This window comes from Octopus sinensis, unplaced genomic scaffold (genome assembly GCF_006345805.1).
Source record: "Octopus sinensis unplaced genomic scaffold, ASM634580v1 Contig16912, whole genome shotgun sequence".
In the NCBI taxonomy this organism is placed as follows: Eukaryota; Metazoa; Mollusca; class Cephalopoda; order Octopoda; family Octopodidae; genus Octopus; species Octopus sinensis.
In genome coordinates, this window is record NW_021834670.1 from 7,501 (window position 1) to 27,500 (window position 20,000).

General features: G+C 39.0%; 1 protein-coding gene across 1 annotated transcript; it reads right to left on the reverse strand.

Moving 5' to 3' along the window:
• Positions 1-7,207: 7,207 nt before the first annotated feature.
• Positions 7,208-15,909, reverse strand: LOC118761735. Its single transcript, XM_036499879.1, has 6 exons — positions 15,817-15,909; positions 14,475-14,812; positions 11,931-12,109; positions 10,556-10,719; positions 7,738-7,898; positions 7,208-7,370 (listed from the first exon to the last, which is right to left on the reverse strand). Exons 2-6 carry the CDS (start codon positions 14,803-14,805, stop codon positions 7,315-7,317), a joined length of 891 nt encoding a protein of 296 aa, XP_036355772.1. The 5' UTR covers positions 14,806-14,812; positions 15,817-15,909; the 3' UTR covers positions 7,208-7,314.
• Positions 15,910-20,000: the final 4,091 nt, after the last annotated feature.

Here is a 20,000-nt window from a genome sequence, read left to right on the forward strand (position 1 = left end):
AGTTCACCATGGGACGACCTAGCATCCGACCCCAATCCTAAGTACTTAATGAGGTGAGTATAGTATGTCTATATATATTTTATGCTGGGGTTTTATTCCGTTACGTAGAGACTTATCATGTTACAAAAAAAATTGCCTTTCGTAGGCAACAGATAGAAAGTTTAACCTATACATTTAGATGCTAAACTTTCTGGAGACGAACAACATATGCCCAGGTTTTCAACAGTATATCTTCATTTGTTATGATATACAGAATGCTAATTTGAACTAATACTGCTGCCGTCTGTAAAGATGAAATATATCCGGCGTTCCGTCCAGGAGGGGAACCTATACGCCAAGAAACCTTGAAAGCGGCCCTTATGAGCCAGGCATGGCTCGAGAAGGAACAACCAATCGCCGCTGCAAGAGGCTATAACTCTATTAATGGTACATTTCTGTATTTTCAACACTACACGACCAAATGAAATGCTTTCTCGTTACGAACAGCAGAGTTACCAGAATTTCACATTAAGTAGCATATTTTAAAGTGGGAAGCACGAAAATGTATTTTCACCTTAAAATGTACACTCTTTTATTCTTTTACTCGTTTCAGTCATTTGACAGCGGCCATGCTGGAGCAGTTTTAGTCGAGCAAATCGACCCCATGATTTATTCTTTGTAAGCCTAGTACTTATTCTATCAGTCTCTTTGGCCGAACCGCTATGTTACGGGAAAGTAAACACACCAGATTCGGGGGGACAAACACAGACACACAAACACACATACACACACATACACACACACACCACACACACACACACACACACACACATCTATATATATATATATATATATATATATATATATATATATATATATACAGTTAATCTAAACATAAAAGCACAAAAAAACACAACAACGCGACATATATTTACTTGGGCAAGTGTTTTCTACTATAGCCTCGAGCTCACCAAAGCCTTGTGAGTGGATTTGGTAGATGGAAACTGAAAGCAGCCCGTCGTATATATATATATGTGTGTGTGTGTGTGTGTGTGTGTGTGTGTGTGTGTTTTTCTGTATGTTTGTCTGTGTTTTTCCCTCCAACATCGCTTGACAAAAGATGCTGGTGTGTTTACGTCCCCGTAACTTAGCGGTTCTGCAAAAGAGACCGATAGAATAAGTACTAGGCTTACAAAGAATAAGTTCTGGGGTCGATTTGCTCGACTAAAGGCGGTGCTCCAGCATGGCCGCAGTCAAAATAACTGAAACAAGTAAAAGAGTAAAGGAGTAAACGTTTAGGCTTTCATATTCTGAAACCCATCCAACTTTTATTAACTCCACAGAAACGATCGTCCCTTCGGTATATCAAAAGGGGCTAAGTGTACAAAGATGAGTGGCTGGTTCATTATTGATCCCCGTCCGACAAATTGTGGGTTTGCTTACAAAGATCATTCTCCTTCAGTCCGTTATTCTGATAAAAACTCGAAAGTTGTTTGGAGAAACGGTGAGTGATATTTTTATAATTTGTGTGTGTGTGTGTTTGTGTGTGTGTGTGTGTGTGTGTGTGTGTGTGTGTGTGTGTATGCGTATGTGTGTGTGTGGGCGTGTGCACGAGTGTGTGTGTGTGTATGCGTATGTGTGTGTGTGGGCGTGTGCACGAGTGTGTGTGTGTGTGCGTATGTGTGTGTGTGGGCGTGTGCACGAGTGTGTGTGTGTATGCGTATGTGTGTGTGTGGGCGTGTGCACGACTGTGTGTGTGTGTGCGTATGTGTGTGTGTGGGCGTGTGCACGAGTGTGTGTGTGTGTGTGTGCGCGCGTGTATATGTGTGTGTATGTGCGTATTTATGTGTGTGAGCCTTGATTCAACTTATTTATTATTAAGAGCATCCCAACCATGACCCTCCTGTATGTTTCCCACTCAACGATGTAAAGATTCGGCTGCTATTTCTAGTAATTCCAGTGAACGCGCATGAAGACCTTCCACGATTTATTTCCATTCCTTTGGTTATTGATGTTGTTATTGTTACTTCCAGGCTATACATTAGCAGACTCCATGGCCGTATTCATCCGCCTGAGGCAGTAGAATTTATCCAGCACATGATACTATAGTTGTTGTTCACGCCCATCCAATCCTGCTGACCACCACTAGTGATCTCAGTAGGTCAAGTATTACCTGTTAATAAAGAATCCATATAAATATTCTAAGTTGTTCACGTCCACCCAATCCTGCTGACCACCACTAGTGATCCCAGTAGGTCAAGTATTACCTGTTGATAAAGAATCCATAGAAACATTCTGTGTTGTTAACGTCCATCCAATCCTGCTGACCACCACTAGTGATCCCAGTAGATCAAGTATTACCTGTTAATAAAGAATCCATATAAATATTCTAAGATGTATACGTCCATCCAATCCTGCTGACCACCACTAGTGATACCAGTACGTCAAGTATTACCTGTTAATAAAGAAACCATATAAATATTCTAAGATGTTAACGTCCATCCAATCATGCTGACCAAAACTAGTGATACCAGTAGGTCAAGTATTACCTGTTGATAAAGAATCCATAGAAATATTCTGTGTTGTTAACGTCCATCCAATCCTGCTGACCACCACTAGTGATCCCAGTAGATCAAGTATTACCTGTTAATAAAGAATCCATATAAATATTCTAAGATGTATACGTCCATCCAATCCTGCTGACCACCACTAGTGATACCAGTACGTCAAGTATTACCTGTTAATAAAGAAACCATATAAATATTCTAAGATGTTAACGTCCATCCAATCATGCTGACCACCACTAGTGATACCAGTAGGTCAAGTATTACTTGTTAATAAAGAATCCATATAAATATTCTAAGATGTTAACGTCCATCCAATCATGCTGACCACCACTAGTGATACCAGTAGGTCAAGTATTACCTGTTAATAAAGAATCCATATAAATATTCAAAGTCCGTCTTTCGAGTTGTGATTGGCTTCTCTGACCCCACAGACTGAGCTGTTGTTGTTGTTGTTGTTGTTGTTGTTGTTTATGTTCTAGTTCTTACTAAATGCTTTGCACCTTAGGTAAGTGTCTTCTACGAAAGCCTTCTGAGTGGATTAAGTAGGCGGGAACCGAAAGAAACATGTCGTTTATGTGTGTGTGTGTGTGTGTGTGTGTGTGTTTATATGTATGTGTGTGTGTGTGTTTTTATGCGTGTGCTGGCTACCCTCCCCACCAACATCGCTTGATAAACGATGCTGGTGTGTTTACGTCGCCGTAACTTTGTGGGTCGGCAAAAGAGACCGATAGAATAAGTACTAGGCTTACAAAGAATAAGGTCTGAAGACGATTTCTTCGACTAAAGGCGATGCTCCAGCATGGCCGCTGTCAAATAGCTGAAATAAATACAAGAAAAGAATAATAAACGGCTAGTATTCTGATTTCGAATTTAAACCTTAAGTTCGGGATGAGGTCGATCTTATAGCAGTTTATATATATTGTTAAAATCTTTTATCCTTTATGGAAAATAACGTAAACCTCTGTAGAGACAACTGGAATTTCATAAGTATAAGTGACTAATATCAAAGAAGAACCAACGGTATCCCCTAGTATATATACATATATAGAACTTCCAATATCGTTAGTCGATATAGAGCAAAACTGGTGTACACTTGGATAAAATTTATCCCTAGGAAAAAACAACCTCTTTTCATACAAACTTATATATTGTGTGTGTGTGTGTGTGTGTGGAGGCGCAATAGACCATTGGTTAGGGCAGCGGACTCGCGGTTGTAGGATCGCGGTTTCGATTCCCAGCCCGGGCGTTGTGAGTGTTTATTGAGCGAAAACACCTAAAGCTCCACGAGGCTCTGACAGTGGCTGGTGGCGATCTCTGCTGTACTCTTTCGCCATAACTTTCTTTCACTCTTTCTTCTGTTGGCCTGCTTTCTTAGCCAGTGGGGTGGCGTCATTTGAAGGCTAAAACAATGCGAAGCACATTGTGACCAGCGATGTGTAGCAACATGTGATAGCTTGGTCGGTCACGGTGACCACGGTGATATATATATATATAAATCTCTGAACGAAGTATAAACAGTAACTGAACGACAACGTGAAGTATATTTGCCATCTCAATATGGCTAACCACTAAGAGTTGGTGTTACTGTAGCTTGTAGCCCCAGGAGAACATCTCCTCCAGCTGGCAATAGGCACGCTTTCGGTGCTCTTAAGATATTTTCAAATACCTTAAGGGCACAGAAACGGTGCCTAATGCCAGCTGGAGTAGATGTTCTCCTGGGGCTAACACCCCCCTTTAGTAGTTAGCCATATTGAGATGACAAATATACCTCACACACACACAATTATATATATATATTATATATATATATATATATATATTATTTTATAGAAGGAGCTTCTACAGGACTAGAACTGTTTCATTCAGATGAAATCTTCAGGAAGCTGCAATGTTAGAGTACCTTATTTACTGTGGTTAACCCCGACTCAACCCGGGACCTACATATATATATATATATATATATATAATATATATATATATATAATTATATATATTATATATATATATATATATATATCATTAAATAATAAGTAGAAATTGATATTAATCAATTGAAACCAGTGGCTTAGCATATTTAAAACATCCGAAGATTAAAAATTGTGTTACGTACAAAATTAAGAGGACACCTAATATGCTAAACATAGACGTCAAATCGCCATTACCACGAAGGGTGTGTTCTCAAGCAAAATCTCAGCAAAACGCCAAAATGTAAAAATAAGCGAAACAAATGAAAATATACGGAATAAAAAACGATTACCTACGTACCATGGTTTCACTTGTTAATATCTACGTATGCAAACACGCAGATATCTGCAAAATCGTCAGCGTAGACTTTTCTTGAGAACACACGCTTTGTAGTAATGGCGATTTGACGTCTATGTTTAGCATATTAGGTATCCACTTTAGTGGTCATTCCACTTAATGTTATATATATATATATATATATATATATAAATTTTGAATAATCCGTAACAAGATAATTCATTTATCCATTTCATAATAAATATATATATATATCTATATATATATATAATATATATATGTATTTGTATATGTATATATATATATTTATATATACATATATATATTTTGGATTTTTTATCTAGTTTCAGCTCACGAGCTGTGGCCATGCTGGGGCACCGCCATTTGATGTTGCTACATGATTTTAGTTCACGAATGCTTTTTAGCAATTGCCATTTGGTGCATGAGAGAGTATATATATATATATATATATACATATGTGTGTGTGTGTGTGTGTGTGTGTGTGTGTGTGTGTGTGTGTGTGTATTTGTGTGTGTGTGTGTTCTTGGAAGGCCGTTTTCTTCATTTGGTATTGCAATCTATTACACCTATCGAACTGGACATCATTGTATGATTCCAAATATCCCTTCCTATCCATCTAGTGTAAGGACATAGCGCTGTAGGATTTCAAAGGCCTACATCCTTTCAACACTCTACCGAAGCATTTCAGGGATCTGCAAGGTATATTTGTGAAATTTTGATCTGATGTACCAGATGAACCAATGACAGCAGTGATCACAAAGATGAGCAACTCCGTCTAACTCGTCACTTCACCAGACACAATGCCGGAGATGAAAGCTTGGAATTTAGTGTAAAATAAAAGCACATCACACGAAGGGTGGTACCCCTAGCATAGCTGGGACCTGTTAGAGTAAATATAAAATCTTCATGGTCTTCCCCTTCACATTTTACTGGTTTCAGTCTTCAGACAGCCGCTCACTGCATTGTGTGATACGTTATTGAAAGCAGAAATTTTCGCGCAATTTTGTAATTTAGTAACACAAAAGATGTGTGTGAATATCTATTTCATTTTTCGCCATATTCTTCTTGACTTTCCATGTGCTTCTTCCAGTGGCCCACAATTTTGCTGACTCCATGGTCTCAACAGCGTGGCTGACCGAATGTTGAGCGTGCATTATCGTGCAACAATAATTCATACTTTAATAAAAGACCCTAACGTTTGGTGCGAATTGCTGGTTTCAGTTTGTTGGCTAGCATTTCAAGGTAGCCTACACTAGTGACAATAGACCCCTTTTCCAGGCAATATTCAAGTATAGGCCCGTTTGCATCCCCAAATACGGTTAGCATCACTTTTTTTGTAGAAGGTTGAGTCTTCAATTACTTTTTCGCTATCGATTCCGGATGATTCCATTCTGTCTTTTCAATTCTGGCTCAAAGTGATGGACGCAGGTCTCATCTCTTGTGACTGTTATCTCCATAAAAGCTTTGCTTTAATCCTTGTAGCTGTCAAATACGCTCTGACGGTTCTCCACACGATTTACCTTATGCGCTTCCATAATCTTTATAGGCGCCCATTACACACAGATTTTACAGAAGTTAAGCTTTTTTCGTGGATGATTTCGTACGCTGAGCCACGGATAATTTGCAGAAACTATGCCACCCAATCGACAGTCAATCGTCCGTTTGCCACAGCTTCGAACTTGTTAAATCTTCTCGTAATGACAGACGTTGATGAACCTCTTGCTCCGTTCTCATATTTCGCGCTTGTTCGGCCATTTTAAAACTTCTTGATCCACTTCAAGCTTGTTCAGAGATTTAAAACTTCCTGTTTCACTGAAACACACTTCTACACAGTAGAGCTCCGTTCCAGTATAGTACTGAAAGCCTGCGATGAATTTAAGCCTCTGACACATTCAGACCAGAGAAATCTGATCACTAACTGCTGTTCTTCCTTGACGCACACTGTCAGTAGAGCGGCCGTGTTTACTCTGTGACACAAGAAAGAAAAGTGGAGCGCTCGAAGGTGAAACGTCGGTCAGGTAATCGCAAGAATACCACTCTTTAACGTGTGACCGTTGAAGGGTAGTGAGACCAACCTTAAGAATGTTTTGACCAAACGGCGGCTATTTTTTCACTTCCCCTTCTACAATTAGTATGAGTGTTCTGGTCTCCTTGATTTGCTAAACAGTTTTTTTTTCCCCACAACACAGACAGAATCTCAGATATCTACACACACGCATTCAAGCACGCACACAGACAAACAAACAAACAAACACACACACACACACACACACGAAATGGAACAACAACAACAACAACAACAACAGCTCTGTCTCTGAAAACAGAGAAAGAGAATCACAACTTCAAAGACCGATGTTGGATACAATATTTATATGGATTCTTTATTAAAAGGTAAAACGTGACTTATGTGGATCACCAGTGGTGGTCAACAGGATTGGATGGACGTTAACAACATCAATAGTATCAATGGTTATCATGTGCTGGGTTAGTTCTGCTGCCTCAGGCGGATGAATATGGCCATGGAGTCTGCTAATGCATAACCTGCAAGTAGCAAATAACAACATCAACAACAAAAGACATTCAAATATATCGTGGGAGGGCTTTACACGTGGTCACTCGAATTACTAGAAATAGCAGTCGATTTTCGGTCAGAACGCTTTTATTCATAAATCAGCTCAATCAAGCCTGATTGGTTGCTGAACAATAAGTACAAAAAAAAACTTCTACTATTACTACTCACAGTAAGACACACACACACACTCACAAAACTCACACACACACACACACACACACACACACAAAACTCACACACACACACACACAAAACTCACACACACACAAACGCACAAACATACATGTACGCACGCACGCACACACATACACACACAAAAGAGAAAACATCACTTACCGTGGTTCCATACGACTTTCATTTTTGTGTCAGAATAACGGATTGAAGGAGAATGATCTTTGTAACCAAACCGACATGATGGCGGAACCTCATCGATAGCCAACCAGCCGCTTGCTTTTGTACATTTGAGGTTTTTATTTATATAGAAACTACGTTTTCCTCTGTGAAGTTAACAAAAGTTGGTTGGGTTTCAGAAACGAAAATCTAAACATTTATGAAATATATATCAATATGTCCGCTTTACACAATTAAATCGGTCAGTGTTCAAAATAGCCTTCAGTGTATCATACTTAATGTATATTCACATTGTTGATAGACTAATTATTATAGTAAACAAATAAATGCGCCCTTTTTAAAGCCTAACCAAGCTCATGGGCCCGGTTTCCCGAGTTCAATGGTGTATGTTCCCCAGCTGGACGGGACGCCAGTCCATCGCAGCGTGGACTGGAGCAAAGTGAAATGAAGTGTTTTGCTCAAGAACACAACGCGTCGCCCGGTCCAGGAATCGAAACCACAATCTTACGATCATGGTGCTGACACCCTAACCACTAAGCCATACGCCTCAAATTATTATAGTATTTTTCCTTAAATAATATCTCCTATGGATTTGCTGTGTTACGAACAAAATAAATACCGAAGAGACACGAAATTTCGTCCCATCAACGGCCAGTGAGAGCAAGAGGTGTTATCTCGGGACAAATATTGCAGTAACTGTCCTGTCGTGAATATGTATACGTTTTGCAGGGTGCGGTAGAAATACCTCCCACATTTTGAACTTTCACCTATGTGTTGCTAATAAACTGATGCAAGTGCCAATGATTTTTTCATTTAGCTAATGAACAAAAACTGTAACCCTTTGTTTAAACAACAGTAAAATTAATTTTTCATAAATGTTGTTTCTTTTTCCTTTTGTCAACCTTTCAAATGTGGGACGTATTTCTGCCGCACTCTCTATATGATACATAGCTGTCTATAGCAGTCTGTATTAAAATATTTCTGCCGCACTCTGTATAACGTACACATATTCACATCAGCCATCTATAGATTCTCTTACCAACGAGATCTATCTTACATACACTCACACACACATACATTTTCTCTCTCTCTCTCTCTCTCTCTCTCTCTCTCTCTCCCATACACTCACAAACATAGATATACATACACACGCACACTCATACGCACACACACACATGCACACACACAAATTCACAAGCGCGTAGAAATACGCCAATGTAAATTCGCCAACAAATTCGAAACTACACACGAGTCGTACACCTGAGAAAAAATTTCCACAAAGGGCCACAAACAAATAAGGGATGATATTTTCCCACGGTAAACATCTTACCAAGGCGCCAAGTAAACATGGAATAAATTCTGCTCAGGAGAAATAATATAATGGAATATAATTATATTCAAAACGAACAGACACAGGCGCAGGAGTGGATGTGTGGTAAGTAGCTTGCTAACCAACCACATGGTTCCGGGTTCAGTCCCACTGCGTGGCGTCTTGGGCAAGTGCCTTCTGCTATAGCCCCGGGCCGACCAATGCCTTGTGAGTGGATTTGGTAGACGGAAACTGAAAGAAGCCTGTCGTATATATGTATATATATATATATATATATATATATGTGTGTGTGTTTGTGTGTCTGTGTTTGTCCCCCTAGCATTGCTTGACGACCGATGCTGGTGTGTTTACGTCCCCGTCACTTAGCGGTTCAGCAAAAGAGACCGATAGAATAAGTACTGGGCTTACAAAGAATAAGTCCCGGGGTCGATTTGCTCGACTAAAAGGCGGTGCTCCAGCATGGCCGCAGTCAAATGACTGAAACAAGTAAAGGAGTAAAGGAGACACAAGTCAATATTGTAAGGTGAATGAATATTTTCGTGTTTATCACTTTAAAACGTGAAAGCCAGAAAACTGCTCTACTCCTCCCGGAAAGTATTTCATTTAGATGTATAGTGTTAAAAATACAGAACTGTACGAATAATAGAGAAACAGCCACTAGCAATGGCGGCGAAATTGCTAAATCCGTATTTCTTATGTGTTCAAAAACACCAGTAGTAAGTAGTCGTTGGCATCCGCAGTTCAAGACAAATTTCGCCTCTTTTGATATAGAGAAATAGTGATAAGCGAATCAGCGGTGCTGTAGTTAGCCAGAAGTCTGGATATATTTCATCTTTACAGACGGCAGCAGAACTAGTTCAAATTTGCATTCTGTATATCATAACAAATGAAGATATACTGTTGAAAGCCTGGGCCTACGTTGTTTGTCTCCAGAAACTATCACGTTTAAACGTATAGGTTAAACTACATATCTGTAGCCTACGAAAAGTGTTTCTTAATATTATATTTCTTTACATAACGAATCGAAAGAAAATAAGAAAAAAGATAGGCGCAGGAGTGGCTGTGTCGTAAGTAGCTTGCTAACCAACCACATGGTTCCGGGTTCAGTCCCATTGCGTGGCATCTTGGGCAAGTGTCTTCTGCTGTAGCTCCGGGCCGACCAATGCCTTGTGAGTGGATTTGGTAAACGAAAACTGAAAGAAGCCTGTCGTATATATGTATATATATATATATATATATATATATATATATATGTATGTGTGTATGTGTTTGTCCCCCTAGCATTGCTTGACAACTGATGCTGGTGTGTTTACGTCCCCGTTAATTAGCGGTTCGGCAAAAGAGACCGATAGAATAAGTACTGGGCTTACAAAGAATAAGTCCCGGGGTCGATTTGCTCGACTAAAGGCGGTGCTCCAGCATGGCCGCAGTCAAACGTCTGAAACAAGTAAAAGAGTAAAAGAGTAAACATACTTAGTTATTTCCATTGAGAAAAGCAATTTTGTGGCAGAAGCTAGATCGTCCCATGGTGAACTTTTCAAATTTTCCTGAGAGAACCAGGTTTTAAGGGTTGTATTTATTCCATCAAATATCATAGTTACCACATCTGTTTGGTTTTCGTAGAGCACCAGTTTCACCTGCAAAAGAAATGAACATTTACAACATACATTTACACACACTCATGATGAAAAATAAGTGGATGAATTTAGATAGATCGAGATATTTTAACATATATTTCATTGGCTGTTAGACTAATATCCATTCTCATTTTTCTTCATCATTCCTTTGACTGCAACAAATTTGCTTAACACACGAAATTAATGACTTTTATTCGTCATTGGCCTAACCGCTGTCTGGCCGTCTCTAAATGAATCAAATAATATATCTCTCTCTATATAAACGGCAGTTTGTCTGTGCGTGTTTCTGTGTGTCTGTTTGATTGTACCCTCACCCTGACCACGGATTTCAACCGATTCTGATGAAACTTGACACACACATAGCCCAATGTCATAATTCAAAACTAACGCAGCGAAAATTTTGAAAAGTTCCCCCAGTTCTGAAAAAAATCGATAAATTCGACATGGGGTCGAGAATCAGAAACACGAACCACAAACTGTCTAGGGGACGCAACTCCACCTTTTTTAACTAAAAAAAAAATTTACCATAATTTTTTTCCATTTTTTTGCTATTTTTTGGCTATAACTCTCTAAAAATGCTTTATAGTTATTTCCCTTACAAACCTGAGCAACGCCGGGCGATACTGCTAGTATACATATATATGCACGTATGCATCATGACTAGTTCAAAATGCCCGTCGTTCAATTCCATGCGCAATATGGTTAAAACATCTCCGCAGTAAATACAGTGACGATATAGATTTAAATTTTGAACTAGCCATGATACATGGCTGCTCCTGATCTGGGCTCTGACAGGTTCCTGGTTCGTCTGTTCCCATAAAGTTTTGTTTGTTACTCAATCTTGCCATCTCACAAGAAGAATGACAAAGTAATTCTGCTTTGAATCCAAGTACCACCGAGGTCCACATGCTTTACTTTCTGCTGAGCTCAATAAAACTTTTACCAGTCATGTATCGTAAGCTGATTTCATCGATTTTGTTTCCCATTTACTCATCAAACCCCAAAAGGAGTTTCTTTTGTCTATAATAAATTTTTCTTATTACTGCGGTTTGCCGCGGATAGAATTCTATTCAACACTGTTTCGCCTTCCTCAAATATAATTTTTACAGGTCAAAAATGTAACAAACAATTGAATTGATCTAAATATCTGTTAATCATTATTACTATTATTATATGTATATTAGTGTATGTGTATGCATATAGCTACGTACCTCATCAATTGGAAGATATTCCCAGAAATCAAGGATGGGATGTCGGAAGAAGTTGGGACAGAAGGTACCATTGCATTTGTCCACATTCCAGGTTGAAGTATTTCCTATATTCATGAATGAATTATAAACTTTCGAACCAGCTCTCATTGATAGGGCATATGTTTTAATCCATTGGCTGTCTGAAATAAGTATAATGGAAGTAGCAGCAGTAGTAGTAGTAGTAGTAGTAGTAGTAGTAGTAGTAGTAGTAGTAGTAGTAGTAGTAGTAGTAGTAGTAGCAGTAGTAATATTGGTTTCAAAGCTGAATACCTAAAACATAATTTCGGCCATGAACTTACGCGCAGCCGCAGTAGTTCGGTATGGCGCTGGGATCCTTCACTGAACAGAGGAGGAGAGATAAGAGTTGGACAGGAAGACAAGGAAGCGTCTAATGATGCATGGAGGCCATCATCCACATGAATATAATGGAAATTAGAACAGAGTGCTTAGTAGAACTCCTTGACACGACCAGAATAATCAGGAAAGTATTAGTTGAAAAGGACTGATAACATGGTAGCGTAGGCAGCAGGTAGCCTGCTCGCTACGCATGCAAGACTCCAGGGATTCCAACAAAACCTGTGATAAAAATAAATAATAAGGATGACTTCAAATTTTGTCCCAATGGCAGGAATTTGGGGGAAAGGGATGAGTCGTTTACATCGGCCCCAGTGCGTAACTGGTACTTATTTAATCGACCCCGAAAGGATGAAAGGTAAAGTCCACCTCGACGCAATTTGAACTCAGAACGTAGCGACGAGCGAAATACCTATTTCCTAGTTCTTTACTGCCCACAAGGGGCTAAACACAGACAGGACAAACAAGGACAGACAAACGGATTAAGTCGAATATATCGACCCCAGTGCGTAACTTGTAATTATTTAATCGACCCCGAAAGGATGAAAGGCAAAGTCGACCGCAGCGGAATTTGAACTCAGAACAGGTGGCAGACGAAATACCGCTAAGCATTTCGCCCGGCGTGCTAACGTTTCTGCCAGCTCGCCTCCCTTAAAAGGATGAAAGGCAAAGTCGACCTCGGCGGAATTTGAATTCAGAACGTAGCGGCAGACAAAATACCTGTTTCTTTATTACCCACAATGGGCTAAACATAGAGGGGACAAACAAGGACAGAAAAACGGATTAAGTCGATTACATCAACCCCAGTGCGTAACTAGTACTTAATTTATCGACCCCGAAAGGATGAAAGGCAAAGTCGACCTCGGTGGAATTTGAACTCAGAACGTAACGGCAGACAAAATACCGCTAAGCATTTCGCCCGGCGTCTAACAATCCTGTCTCTAATTTTGTCTCAAAGTGCAGTCTTCTTGCGCCTACAGAGTATCTCAACAGGCAACATAGAGCCGCACAATATATTCACTGGGTAATTTGCAAAAGCTTGGACTTGTCCCATTATAAAAACTGGTGGGAATACAAACCACCTCCAGTACTTGAAAATGATCATATCTCACTCCTCTGGGACTTCACCATACAAACTGACAGAAAGATAGATGCGAATAGGCCAGATATTATATTGAAAGACTTCAGACAAAAAGCAGGCCTCCTCATTGATATGACTGTCCCAGTGGATATAAATGTATCTGTCAAGACCTACCAAAAACTGAGCAAGTATAAAGATCTTGAAATAGAAATTGGCAAAATGTGGAACCTCAAGACTAAAACAATACCTGTTGTCATAGGTGCCCTGGGAATGATAGCGAAAGGGGCTGATTTCTATCTAGTTCAGATACCAAGAAACCCAAAATGGCAGAAATTCAAAAGATAGTGCTTATGAGAACAGCCCATATCCTACATAAAATACTGTCTAAGCAATCTCAAATGTTAAAACAAACATAATTTTCTTATCGTTTCTTAAACATTCTCTAGAACAACACTATGTACAAAACCAAATATATGACAGCTTAGGCATAACGCCTACACGAACTTCTAACTTGTTGCTTGAGGTCTCTGGATGAGACATGGAGCCAATATGTACAAGTACAAAGCAAAAGTCAAACATAATAATAATAATAACAACAACAACAACAACAACAACAACAACAACAACAACAACAATAATAATAATATAATAATAATAATGAATGATGATGATGATGATGATAATAATAATAATATAATAATATAATAGTAATAATAATAATATGATATGATGATGATGATATGATGAGATGATAATAATAATAATAATAATAATATAATAATAAAATAATAGTATAATAATGATGATGATGATGATGATGATGATGATAATATAATAATAATAATAATAATAATAATAATAATAATAATATAATAATAATAGTATAATGATGATGATGATGAGATGATGATGATGAATAATAATAATAATAATATAATAATAATAAGAATAATAATAATAATAATGATGATGATGAGAGATGATGATGATGATGATGATGATGAGATATGATGATGATGAATAATAATAATATAATAATAATAATAAAATAATAATAATAATTCACTTACTTCGGTAGAAGGACATCTCGTTGCTGTCATTCGTGCTGACAACTGTCATGATATTTTTCGGTGAGTAATTCTTACAAACATGGCTGACATTGTTGTAAGTGAAGAATTCCGATTGGCTGCTTAGAGAAATCGCGGCACATTTCAGTAGACATCGAGTGGAGAAGAATTGTTCTGTCGGAGGTTCCTGAAGGTAACGGTAGGAATACCCAGGAGCCAAAGATCTGTAGCTGCCTGTATAAAATTGCTGGTTTGAGGTAACGGTCAGAATTGTAGTAAGGGTTAATAGCAGCACTGTGGTCACGGTTGGAATGGTAGAAGGAAACTGGAACATCTTGGCTCTAGAATCAGAAGAGGACTGCGTTGATAAATATGTGTGTGCGCGTGTGTATGTGTGTGTGAGCGTGTGTGTTTATGTTAGAAGATGAGGGAGAAAATTTAGAGAGAGAAGGAGAGGAAGATAAAAATTCAAAAGTGGGAGAGGTAAAGAGAAAGAGAAAGAAGAGTAATTGATAGAGAGATAGAAATGGGGAGAAATTGAGAGAAATCGACGATGGTATAAGGAGAGAAGTAGAGGAGAGCATAGAATAGAGAGGGGAAGAGAATAGGTACGAGATAGCTAGAAATAGATAGTAATACAGAGAAGGGACGATATAAAGGAAGAGATGAAGTGCAAGAGATATATTTGTCAGGAGAAATGAAAGGAGAAAAAGCTAATAGAGAATATCTGAATTAAAAAATGGGATGGTCACGGCTGGAATATCTTTGACTGAAGAACCGTTCGATCAGGCCCGATCTGGCGCAAAATGATGACGCTAACAACAACAAACAAACGAAAACAACAACATGATAATGCATTCAAAGCAAGCGTATTTTTTAATATATGGTGTGATGGCCACGGTCGAAACGGCTTTGATCTTAGATCTGCTTAATCGCTACTGACCAAGTGTTAAACAGCAAGAAATATCGTCGCTCGCTTCTCCAGACAAACACATCATAAAGTCTGACTCGAGCCTCCAGGCCGGAGCTTATTCAGGTTGCCAAGCATTAAAGTGGAACCTCCTCCAGCTAACAGTTGTACTTATTTTCAATAGAGTGGAGAAAATTGAAGTATCTTGCCGAAGGGTTCAATGCACCACCCGATTCAGAAGTCACAATCTTTTGCGCGTGAGTGAGCTCGAGACGTTAACCGCCACACCACGTACCATAATCCTAAATCTAACAAACTCATGCGCTCGCGCACATGCATACACACACGCACAGAGGCTCTGTGTCTCGCTCTCTCTCTCTCTCTCTCTCACACACACACACACACACACACACACACGCACAAATGTATTCTTACCTTTGTTGTGGGTAGAGGCAGTGATTTTGCTATTCGTGGGCAACGAGAGACGTTGTCAGGTCTGTCCACTATGACCGTCCAGTAATGTCCTCTAATGAACTATGAATATAATGTCCACAAATTCAAGGATTCTACAAATGCCCTTTCAGAATTACCACAGATGTCACCACTGTCCGTAGATGTCAAGTCAGGACCCTTACGAATACCAATATTGTTCACTGCATTCAAATGATACAGAGGCCGACTTATCCTTTTTTTCCTTTCAGGCTCAATAAAACAAGTAGTAGCTGAGCAGTGGGGTTCATATGATCAACTAGCCCTTTCCTGCAAAATTTCAGATCCTGTGTTTATAGTAGAAAGAATATTATCTACTGCTTCCAGAATTACCACAGAGGTCGGCTCTGTCTCTAGATATCAATCCAGAGTTCCTACAAATGACAATATCATCACTGTCTCTAGGAGTGAAACCGGAGCGAAGGTTTTCGAACTGTTCACTGATAGCAGCACTGCTCGCTACTGTCACCAGTATCTGCAGATATCGATATAATGGTCAATAACATACGCGGTGAGAGCAACACTGGTCATTAATGATGTTATGCCTACACCTACACGGAACTAAACTGGATGTTTCACACGCAAAAGCAAAGTCACACTTCCCTGAACACGTTGGATACCCAAATGCACATTCGACGGGATGTGTTCGATATTGTTGTTGGCTGTGGCAGTGTTGTTGGTGCGTTTGTTGTGATGGTAACGCTTGATGTAGTGAAGATATCTCTGTGTGGCGTGTGTGTGTGTGTGTGTGTGTGTGTGTGTGTGTGTGTGGTGTGTGTGTGTGTACAGTGATGGATACGAAGGGTTCGTTTAGTTACGACTTGATTTATTAATTACAGCAGAGTATAAATACTTAAAATGGTGATACTTATCAAAACCTAATCATAATAATAATTCAGTCCCATTAAAGACCATAACTAGGCAAACAATGCTTAAGTCTACTGTCAGCAATTAGAGAGTTTGAACCAAGCTTTGAAGTAAAAAAGACCGGATTTAGTGAATCGAAACAATGCGTGAATCAGGACAATGCCCGACCCCACACTGCAAATATCACATCACAGACGATCGAAGAGATTGTTGAGAAAAAATTCCTCATCCACCTTATTCTCCCGACTATTTGTTTCGTATTTTACAGAATCATTTGGGGGACATAACTTTCGCAAATCAGAGTTCTTCGCTTTGAAACCAAAAGAGTTTTACATTGATGGGGTTTAAAAAGCTTGTAAATAGATGGAAATAAGTCATAGATAATTAGGGAAAGTACATGGATGATTAAATTTCAGTCAAATGTAACATTTGATCACTTGCTTTCTTTATTCAAAATTCGGACAGTACATATGGGATGACCTGATATATATATATATATATATATATATATATTATATATATATATATATATTATATATATATATATATATATATATATATTATATACATATATATATATACATATATATATATATACATATATATATATATATATTATATATACATACTTATATGTATATACATACATATACATGCATACATATATGTATATACATACATATATATATATACATACATATATATACATACATATATATATACATACATACATATATATATATATATATATATATATATATATATGAAATATGCATATATATACATGCATATACATGTATATATATATATGCACACCATATATATATATATGTGTGTGTGTGTGTGTGTGTGTGTGTATCATGCTCAATGCGCTTTACTCGTAAAGGCTCTAAAACTGATCAAAGACAGCTGTAAAAGAAACTGCGAAGAGCTGTGACTAAGAGGAGGCGACGCAGCAGTCGATCTGATAACGTCCGCACAACGGAATTAATCCTAAAACTAACGAACAGGGCCTTATGCTCCTTTCAGACGGCTCTTTATAGCTGTTGGAGACTGTAGTCAAACCTTGGCTGGAGAAGGTTGCTGCTGGAAGTCTATGTGTGAGTTAGCAGGATTTGGTTAGTCTCGGAAGTGGCTGTTGGAAAATTTCTACAACGTCATAGGCGCAGGAGTGGTTGTGTGGTAAGTAGCTTGCTAACCAACCACATGGTTCCGGGTTCAGTCCCACTGCGTGGCACCTTGGGCAAGTGTCTTCTGCTATAGCCCCGGGCCGACCAATGCCTTGTGAGTGGATTTGGTAGGCGGAAACTGAAAGAAGCCCGTCGTATATATGTATATATATATGTGTGTGTGCGTGTATGTTTGTGTGTCTGTGTTTGTCCCCGTAGCATTGCTTGACAACCGATGCTGGTGTGTTTACGTCCCCGTTACTTAGCGGTTCGGCAAAAGAGACCGATAGAATAAGTACTGGGCTTACAAAAGAATAAGTCCCGGGGTCGAGTTGCTCGATTAAAGGCGGTGCTCCAGCATGGCCGCAGTCAAATGACTGAAACAAGTAAAAGAGTAAAGAGTAAAGAGAGTCATCAGCCCCAACTTCTGGCCTCTTAACTCACCTGCTTCTAACCCCACAGATCATTCTAACCCCACGGACGCAGTTGAGAAGGGCACCAGTGGTCCTGCCAATTGTTGAAGATGACGATGAACAGTTGTATGGTTTGAACTAAGCTTTATTGCCAATTCTTCAACTGATAATGCATGATTTTCTTCAAGTAATGCTTCAAGGAGCTTATCATCAAACTCAACTGGACGTCCTGTTCGATGTTCATCTTCAAGGCTAAAATCTCAACTTTTGAATTTTGCATGTTCTTTCATTCAAGCATTCTTTTGCATAAACAGAGCGTATGTTTCGAGTCGCTTCGGCTGTAGAGTTTCCTTTTTTGTGCTCATAAAGCATTATGTGCCTTAAATGCTCTTTGGATACTTCCATGTTAGAAAGGGTTTCAATCAAAGAAATTGTCGAGATGGTGGCCATGATCTAGATGTTCGAAGGTTTTCCTACGCAGTGATGAACGCATGCACCAGGTTCCGGAGCCATCTTCAGGCCGTGCTGCGTGCCAAGGGTGGCCAATTTGAGGAAACTGTCATCTCCCAGCCATAATTTAGTTGAGAGATTTTGATTTTTTAAAGATACTTTTATTATTTGGATGGGATTTTGTGTATTTGCCTTTTATGCAAGTTGTCAAATTCAGGCCGGACATTGTGTGTGTGTGTATGTACGAATGTATGTATATATGTATTTGATATAATATATATATTTTTCTATACTGAATTCGTTTGTTTTTCGTGTGAAGATATCAAATGCAGAAAGGCTTTGAAATCCGTCAAATTCCGCCGAGGTCCACTTTGCCTTTCATCCTTTCGGGGTCGATTAAATAAATACCAGTTACGCACTGGGGTAAATATAATCGACATAATCTGTTTGTCTGTCCTTGTTTGTCCCCTCTGTGTTTAGCCCCTTGTGGGTAGTAAAGAAATAGGTGTTGGTGATAGTGTTAGTACCTGATGATGGGGTGGTGTATTTGTGTAGGTGGAGCTATAAAAGCTGAACAGGTAACGTGGCTATACCCTAGATTTCCAATGTACAAAGGCCTTGAAATCCGTCAACATGGATGAGTCAACGAGGACGTGTTCATACTTCTGCACCGAACACAATCAATTTTTATCATTGATGCTTGACAAATAAACACGCAAACATTTTTGCTTCAGTGTTTCTTAACTACAAAGATGACGCCTGCAGATTCACACACGTACACATGCAGACATCTTATGATTAAAACTTCATTGTCCTTGAACTGGTGCGAAGTGAAAAAATATAAAAGTCATTTGGGAAAGGGGCATGATTAAAAAGAAGCCACGAGTATGGATTTTGTAGACACGTTGCTCAGTTTTAAGCCACTTACAACTCATCGCTTAAAAGCTAGAATATATCTCTTTACTCTTTTTTACTTGTTTCAGTGATTTGACTGCGGCCATGCTGGAGCACCGCCTTTAATCGAGCAATTCGACCCCGGGACTTATTCTTTTGTAAGCCCAGTACTTATTCTATCGGTCTCTTTTGCCGAACCGCTAATTAACGGGGACATAAAGACACCAGCATCGGTTGTCTTGCAATGCTAGGGGGACAAACACAGACACACACATATATATATATATACATATATACGACGGGCTTCTTTCAGTTTCCGTCTACCAAATCCACTCAC